The 9,020-nt window shown below is 29.4% G+C and overlaps 1 protein-coding gene across 1 annotated transcript; it reads right to left on the minus strand.

Moving 5' to 3' along the window:
- Positions 1-2,746: 2,746 nt before the first annotated feature.
- LOC119683936 lies at positions 2,747-7,966 on the minus strand. The gene is made up of 7 exons (XM_038097830.1): positions 7,674-7,966; positions 6,698-7,002; positions 6,326-6,631; positions 6,005-6,261; positions 3,582-3,728; positions 3,248-3,516; positions 2,747-3,123 (listed from the first exon to the last, which is right to left on the minus strand). Exons 1-7 carry the CDS (start codon positions 7,834-7,836, stop codon positions 2,828-2,830), a joined length of 1,743 nt encoding a protein of 580 aa, XP_037953758.1. The 5' UTR covers positions 7,837-7,966; the 3' UTR covers positions 2,747-2,827.
- Positions 7,967-9,020: the final 1,054 nt, after the last annotated feature.

The raw sequence follows: 9,020 nt of genomic DNA on the forward strand, positions 1-9,020 counted from the left end.
ACAAAAGTAAAAAAATAGACAAAAAACCTGAGATTGAGATTTCAAAAAAAAGATTATATAAAACTAAATATCACTTACTATGTTTTTAAAACATTATTTAAAATTATTTTTAATTGCTCAAATAACATTTAATAAAATTACCATGTATTGATTTATGAATCCATTAATGGATATATTAAAAATCAAATTATAAATATCGCTCATTCTTAAGACTTTGAATAATTTCGCGCACTAGAATATATTAAAAATCAAAGTATCCCCGATATTTTACGTACAGTATTGAACAAAAATTTTCCTTATTGAAAATCAATTTTAATCAGGTATGTATTTGCCATCATTATTTGCTATTTTGCAGGTAGCTCCATTATTCCATTGATGTAGAACTTCTGTGGTTTATTATCGAAAAACTTGGACAATTGTTTTTAGCGACTCTTCCGTCAATCAAATTCTTAACATTAAGAGAGTTTTGCAAAGATCGACACAAGTAATATCCAGTAGCTGCAAGATCCGACCTATATGATATATGCATCAAAGCTTTCTAATGAAATTTCATTAATTTGATCCCACTCATTAAAGATGTGTGTGGACTGTTATTGTCATGATGGAGCACAATTCTAGTTTCATTTGGCTAATTCTAGTTGCTTTCTCTTAGCTGTATCGTTCTAGCAGTCAAGTTGTGAGTAGTAGATGACCGAATTAGTATTTGAAGCAACTTAAAACAGCTTGTTATAGACAATTCCAAATTCCATCAACACTTAAGACAATCTTATTTGTCTTCGTTACAGGCTTTAAAGTCGTCTGTCGAGTGTCACCTGCGTTTAATCTTGACCGTTTGCGTTAGATATTTTCGTATTTAATTCATTTTTCATTATTTGTAATGTTTCTTTTTAAAAAAAAAATTCGATTTGGTTACATTTCGGCAACACTGATTGTAAATCAGTCAATAAAATTTTGGCGTTATTTTATGTGATAACCAAACATTGAGCGTTTTTGCGTAGTCTGCTCTTCTTAAATGATTAGAAACTGTTATGTAAAAGAATAACAGACATGCATCTTTACACCAAATTTTTCAAAACAGAATCTAGCATATCACTCCTGGGTCCAGCGCTCACTTACAGCACCCTCACCGTAAACCGCATAAATGTTTCGGTATGTTTATGCAGCAAATTCCCCATCTTTGCAGTAATAAGGCGTCTTATAGATAGTACCAACATCATCTAGTGACAGAAAACTAAAGATACTTTGTAAATTACCCAATATATTCCAATAACCAGTCTGCAATTTTTTATTCTACATCATGCAATCAAAGTATTGAGCTGAGTGCAGTAAACTATATGGTAACATCAAGAATACTAAATTCAAAAAAAAAAATACTTGCATTTAGTATTCTTGATAACATTATATGAATATACAAGTCTCTTTCTCTCGTTAAGAGAGACTTTTAAGCTTTAAGCTTAAATTTAACGGAGGTTAGCTTAAAAATACCAATTTAATAAATGCAAATAAGTAATGATAATTAAATTACATACAATCTCAAGAAAGCATTGTTTATAATCAAGTGGATTCGGAGGACCTAATGGAACTAAATATATATAAGTATACGATTGTGTTGAATGGCGGTGTAAATAATTACATCCTCAAGAAATAAGCAATTGAATGAAATAAGCCAGTGAAAGTTCTCGATCTTAAATAAAGCCTTAAGTATCTTTGTCCCAAAAACTAAAGGTGAAACTGCATCTTCACACAATCTCAAATTTTTATTTAAAGTTTTGATTGAAAGGTGCAAAAAGTTAGCCCAGGAGTATGTAAAAATATGTACGCATGTCATTTTTAGAAATGTATTGGGAACACTTGCAACATATTCTGAAAAAATAAATTAAAATAGAATAGTAAGGGAGAAAAATTGAAAATTTAATTACCGAAATTTTCAACTGTGCTACGATGTATAGCTATATCACTATCGTTCACACAAATTAAGCGTATATACTTTCACGACTTTTATTTATTGTTTTTAACTATAACCGATTTTATCTCACATATACAGGTCGTTTCGTATTAAATTCCCCTAACTAGGAGAGCTGATTCCTTGATGCAAGCAACAGAAAAAACTGAATAAGCAAAAATCCCTCACCCCTTTATATCTACCACTCTGCATCTTCATATACAGACTGGTAGAAAGTTAATGGTAAGGACTGCTTCACAACAATAATTAATATATAATAATTGTAACTAACTACTTGATCTTTCAATCTGTAATTTTTTTTTCATTTGTCATTATTTCATATAATTATTGCTAAATAAAATAAAAAAAATATTTAATGATAATTAGTGAAACAGTAAAACAATTTAATACAGTTATTTTCTGTAACTATTGTCTACAATTTATATCTGAGAACATAGTGGAATACATTTTACAATTTATTTTATACTTTTTTAATATTTTTTTTATTTATTTTTTCATATATTTTTTTATTTTATTTTTTATTTAATTTTTTTAAAATTTTTTTTTTAAATATTTTTCTAAATTTTTTTTTTAATATTTACATAAATTTATGAAATTTCTTTTAAATTTTTAATTTTCAAATTATTTGCACATTTAATTATCTTCGTTTGAGTTTGGAATTTTTGAAGATTTTTCTTTTCAAAAATTAAGCAATTTCTCTAATGACTCAATATTATTTCGTTTTTTATTGTTATTTTCCATTTTTCATAGCAAAAGTAACTTATTTATTATACTGAAGATATATATAGATTATTGTAGCTTGTAATCTTTAAGATTTCTTCAGTATAATAACTAAGTTACTCCTTCGGTGTGACATAATAACAATTATTCATCCTTCTTATTATGTTCATCCACTATTTTCATACTTTGCACTTTCATTTGCTTACGGTTCTGTGCAGCTTGCACCATCTTAGTGAAAATCTCCCACTGCTCATCTTCTTCAATTTTATGTGCCGCTTCTTCTTTTTCTATGTCTTCTTCTTCAGCGACATTAGTTATATCTATATATTCATTATCATAAGCATCAATTATTTCGGCAAAGTCTTCAGGTGTGACATTTTCATTAAACAATTGCACAACGGTTTCCATTTTTTTCTTGATAACATTAAGTAGTTTTGTAACTGAAAAAGAATCGAGTAATGCATATATTATAATCGGTTATTTCACGAAATAACAGTTTAAAATTAGTTTTCATATGTAAGTTATAGCACATTATTTATTTCTTAAAATTTATTTTGTGCTTACCATTTTCTTCTATATATATAGGTGGCACTGCACGCATATTTATCATCTCAAATCTTAACAACGGAAGTGATAGCTCATTTGTCGGATAAGATTGTTGCATAATACGTGGTGGTCGACCCACATACCATAAAATATCATTCAATTTCCAAAGCATAAGTCTAAGTTCAACAACAATATCATTACGATTTTTCATATAGTCTATAATCTCTATTTCTTTCTGTTTCTCCTTTTCTAATCTTTCTTCTATGAATAAAATAATGCTATTGCGACTAAAATAAAAAATAATAATAACTCATAAAGGAAATAAATTATTGGTTAAACAGTTCAAATTTACTGGATTTGTTCAGGGCCTTCCTTGTTCAGTAATGTACCTTCATATACAGCCGCACGTTTCATTTTTATCTCAAGATTACGATGACCAATCGTATCCAGTCCAATCTTCTTCAATAGTTTTGTATTGTTGTCAATCTGCGACTTAATTCTGCAAAAAAATATTTTTAGGAGTATCTGAAATATGGACACATAATCGTCAAAATCATTTATTGAAATAATTAAGTCATGCATTGAAAATGTATGACCACAAAATCAATAGGAAATAAACACCTTATGGAATTTTATGTTTACCCAAGTGGTTGTACCAATCACGAAGTTAATCCCTTCTCTTCACTCACGTACGCCGTTGGCATTTTAATTAGCACAAAAACATACATAAAAATAAATATAGTGCTTACACGACTATATATAGGAAATATTCTAAAACTAAAAAAAATTATGGCGATCCAGTGAACTCAGAAGGCAGACTAAACTGTGAATCTTTAACACAATTGCGACTTCTTTCTTGTACTAAGGGCTGCGAAACATGGAAGCACTCCAGACATATAAAGAAAAAGATGCAAGTGTTTGTTAACACATGTCTACGTATAATTCTCAAAATATTGTGGTCCGATGGAATATAAAATGAACGCCTGCTGAAAGAAACAACTCAAAAAGCAGCACGAACTAAGATAAAAATGAAAAAATGGAACGGGATAGACAATACGGTTGTGGCATAGAATTAACAAGGTAAAAGAAGACCTGATGCATCAGCGAAAACGTGGAGAAGAATGGTTAAAAATGAGCTAGCTGAAGCACGTTATACATGGAAAGCCTTCTATAGACCAAATAGCACTAAATAGTTCGATTTAGAAGTATTATTGTGGGGTATAGGGTACCCCACTAGGGGAAATGGACAAAAATAGGGAAAGTAGGAAAAAAATAGTGGTTTGGTAGTTATATATTATTATTGTAAAAGAGTTATAGTTATAGACCAATGAAATATCCAAAGTGTCAAGGATTTAATTTACAGACACAAATTCGAACATAGAACATACTGAGAGAGAATTGAGCATTTTAAAATAAAATTGCGTTAGAGCTAGAAATTTCTCTAAATTAGTATTGCCTAGTAGACAATTTAAGGAAGTCAATTTGAAATTAACTTCATGCTAATTTCGAAGTTATGATGACGAGGGCAATTGACAGTTTAAGCAGAAATTTGAATTTAAACTTTTAAGAGAAGATAGTGATGTTATATTATCCCACCGTTATTATATTATTGTCCATTTTTTTTTTTTAAAAGGGGGATCAAAATTGTTCTTATAAAATAAAACATTTCTATATGTGTTATGTAGAGGATATAGAAATTTGTAAAAGTCTTATGTGGATCATATCACAAAAAGATTACAAATCACTGCACAAAACTTATATTAACGGTTTCACATATATAGATCTATAACATTTATACTTTATGCTGCACCAAACTTCGATCGTGCCAATCCTAGTAATAGTAATCATATATAATAACATAGATTTCGCAGGTTGATAAAACAGATATAAAAATATAGTCGAAATACGTATACATAAAAAATGGGATAAGATTCATTTGCAAAATATATAAAAGTAATTAAAATTAAGTACACTAAACCATATATTCAATAGTACTTCAAATGGAACTAAAAATATTGCTAGAACCTTAAAAAAAGCATTACTTATCATTAAAAACAGTACATCTTTAACTTAAATTCAATGAGAGACTCATTAAATGCGTGATTTGGTGATAAATAAATTCCTCATTAGCAAATAGAAAAATGTTGTGTTCCAAAAGATTGTGCTTCATATTTACGATTGTATAAATGTTATAGTTCTACCAAAAAAGGTAGAACTTGGGAAATCGCTTTAAGGGAAACACTATTTCATACAATTAAAAATTAATTTTTAAAAATACATCGATAACTATTAAAATGTAAGACATATCAACAAATATGGAACTTTTTTGTCTCAACAGCATTTTAGTTACTTGCAACCAATCAATAGATCTTTTCGTGACGTATGTTACCTAAACTACACCTTACTACATGTCGTCTATATGTTCTTTCAGTGTACAAAAACTTATATAATCTCCTTATACTCTCATACACAATTTCCTTTCTTATTACTTTATTCGCCATCAAAAATTCTATACTCATTCCCATCTTTCACACCAGTTACTCCTTCCCTGGCATAGTGAGTTTAAAGTACCTTCTGCTTGGTGAGTCTTCTGAAAGTGTCATTTTATAACAACAACGGTATCCCACTCTTATCTTACTTAACCTATAATAATCAACCTATTTTAAAAACTTGTTTTGCAACTCCATTATTACTTATATATAGTTACTTAATTTTAAAGAAGTAGAAAATTATGTTATATATATGTTATAATAGAATAATAGAATTTTAAGTAACCTTGGAAATATTTCTCGAGCTCGGGATGAAAGTGTTGCAGTTTTAATTTCTCTGACCATGTTACTAACTGCAGTTAACTCATTTTTCAAAAACATCATCCTATTTGTTTCTCGTACGTAACGTCTTTCCTGAGGAGCTGCACTCATTCTCATTGTTGTTCTACGTATTGCAACAGCCGCAGTGGGCTCGGGTTTCTTTGCATTGAGAATATCATGCATGGCCTGCTGAAGTTCTTTCTTATATTTCATATCTAATGTCTGAGGAAAAATATTATTTATTTAAGTATTCATTGATACATTAAGAAAAATCTTTAAAATTTACCCGATACTCATCATTTAACACTCTATATCTAGTTATAGCTGGCGAACCAATATGTAATATATGTTTAATAAATGTAGCTTGATCGTCAATATCATCAGTAAGTGAGTTCAATATTGGATCGTAAAAAATTTCATCATGCCTTAGAACATGTATAACTTTTTTATAAGCGCTGTTAATAGTTTTAATTGCTTTAAAGCGTATCTTCGAGTTCTCGAGCTGTCGAATTAACGATTTGATTTTTTTCTCTTCGGGCAAACGGAAATCCTCTTGATTCTCTATACGATTTAAGACCTCATAACACTTGTACTAAATCAAAAAGTATATGATGTTATATTTGTTTTGGGTTTCGGGTTAAACATTTTGTATTCTTACTAATATGTTTTTATACTCGACTTTAAGATTTTTACAGCGATATTTTAGACGGTCCCGTTCTTTGCGCAAGACAAAGGTACGCTGATTAATGTTTTCCGCAACCAAGTGTTCGGGCATACTTTTGTATAAGCGCTGCATGTCCTTGTGACTTATGAAAATGTTATGTATTTGATTAAAATTACCATTGACTGCCCTTTGTAAGTTTGCCCGTCCAGCACGACATTCGTTTTTAAGACGGCGATTTTTTTGCGCAGCAGCAGACCACCTGTTACGTTTTTCCATTTTTAGGTAAGTAGTGCGCTTACCTATAATATGAAATGATAATACAATATGTATTTGTATCTATCAATTATTCTACCGATCATTAACATCAATAATAGAGAGTTTTGATCTAAGAAAACATATATAGACATGAAGTTTTTACTTTACTTAACTCAAATATGCAATGAAGAATGTTAATATGGGCACTCATGCTGATTGTAATCTTGACAGTAGTTTCAACTGATTCAGTAGATATTTATTTAGTTTAGTACTTGAAACTATAAGAGAAAAGATAAGACTTACGAATAATATCTGTATAAGTTAATATTATACAGACTTTCTTTTAATTTCCTTGAGTCACTTATGGCTTATAGTTATAGATGTTAATAAAGCACGATTTAATTGTGATTGTTATTTTTATAGCTTCCTACAAAACTGGACAAGCTTTAGATAATCCTATCTTGTAAACAATAACAACTACAAGGAAGAGAGTTTTAGGAGTTGTATGGTGAATATTAGAATCAAGTAGAATTAGATGTTTATTCATTGTAAAGTCGAACCAAGCCAATATTTATTGCGAAAATTATCATTAGTTCGTTTTTATGAGCAATTTTATTGCGCTCATTTAATTTATATACTATATATACTTCTCTAGAACGTATTTCCAAATAGTGTCTAGTATATGACTAGTATATATGACTAGTATATTACTCACCAAGCAGTTCTGACATAGTATGAAACTCATCAATCAAAGAATCCAGCGTCCATGCATCATCTTTTATCATATGCTGCTGTATAAAGGTCATACCAAAAAGACCATGGCTTTTGATATTACGTGGATGAACTGGCTTAGGCGGATTCTTATCTGCTTTCGTCATGTTTGCTGATTTTAAAAAATTGCTGATTCAATTAATATTAAAACGTCGCCGAATGACACTTGCCAAATATTTGTCCTCTCACAAATTTTGTATAAATATATATAAAAAATTATAAAAGTATAAAAAACTAGAAAATAAGAAACAACAAATGTTTGTATAAAAAAATTTTGATTTTTATTTATTATATTATAAAAAATTTTTTAAATTAAAATCTACTTACCTACTATGTTAAGTTTTGCATAGAAAGGCAACTGATTAAAGAAATATTTAAAGTTTTTAGTCAAATTTGTGGTTATCTTGTTTTTAATAAGATAATTAATACTAAGTTACCTGCAGTACCTATTTTAAAACCTCTATAGTTTTCTGTGATCACAATGAAGTTCAGTTAGTTACTTTAAAACAAACTGCCACAACTACAATTAGAGACATTTCCCTAATTAATTGTGAAAGATATAGTAATGCCCAAGCATCCGCTGAAAACAGTTTTCTGGTATTGATTACCTATACCATAATTTCGAACTATTGTAGTAGTTAGAAAAGTTATATATTTACTAGAAGTCAACGAGATCCACTAGCAAAAAGTCGTGCCTGCGAACCAATAACACAATTGCTGTTTCGTTAAAACTTAAAGTTTTTGTAATTTAAATACAAGGGTTTTATTCCAAGCCTATAATTGCTAGTCCAGTCAGTACTTGCTTAATCGAATTTGCACTGTATAATCTAAAATTATCTAAATTCAAAAACACTGATAGGGCCTATTTACACTATCATGAACATGAACAAAAACTCGAAAACCGGTTACTTGTTGATGAGAGAGGGAAGAGAGTGTGATGTGAGTTCATGAATTTCAAGCAATGAAATTTGCTGCGTTTCTTCAGCTTGACACGCATACATATACAATGTTATGTCCATGTTTACCTTTTAATCACGGTTGCCACTTGAAAATTTTTTCCTGTACCAAAATTGGTTTAAAAATGTACCATTTCTGTTTTTTCGTTCTGTTTTTTTCAAAGTGCTATAAATGAACAAAATATAAAATAGTGCAAAGTTGCATTTATAAAAAAAATTAATTGGAAATATCCACAATAAAGTTGGGTCGTCAAAAATGTACCATTTTTTGAACATGAGTACCAAACGAAAAAAAAGTACCAATTTTGGTACTAAAGTACCATAAGTGGCAACCG

The sequence above is a fragment of the Teleopsis dalmanni genome, chromosome 2 (assembly GCF_002237135.1).
Source record: "Teleopsis dalmanni isolate 2A chromosome 2, ASM223713v2, whole genome shotgun sequence".
In the NCBI taxonomy this organism is placed as follows: domain Eukaryota; kingdom Metazoa; phylum Arthropoda; class Insecta; order Diptera; family Diopsidae; genus Teleopsis; species Teleopsis dalmanni.

Excerpts from the sequence above, each read along its gene's own strand:
- LOC119683936 (XM_038097830.1), bottom strand. The coding sequence starts at position 7,836 with ATGACGAAAGCAGATAAGAATCCGCCTAAGCCAGTTCATCCACGTAAT. Across the intron at positions 3,729-6,004 it reads GCTCGAGAAATATTTCCAAG|AATTAAGTCGCAGATTGACA; the intron begins GTTACTTAAAAT and ends ATTTTTTTGCAG. Across the intron at positions 3,124-3,247 it reads TATATATATAGAAGAAAATG|TTACAAAACTACTTAATGTT; the intron begins GTAAGCACAAAA and ends ATTCTTTTTCAG.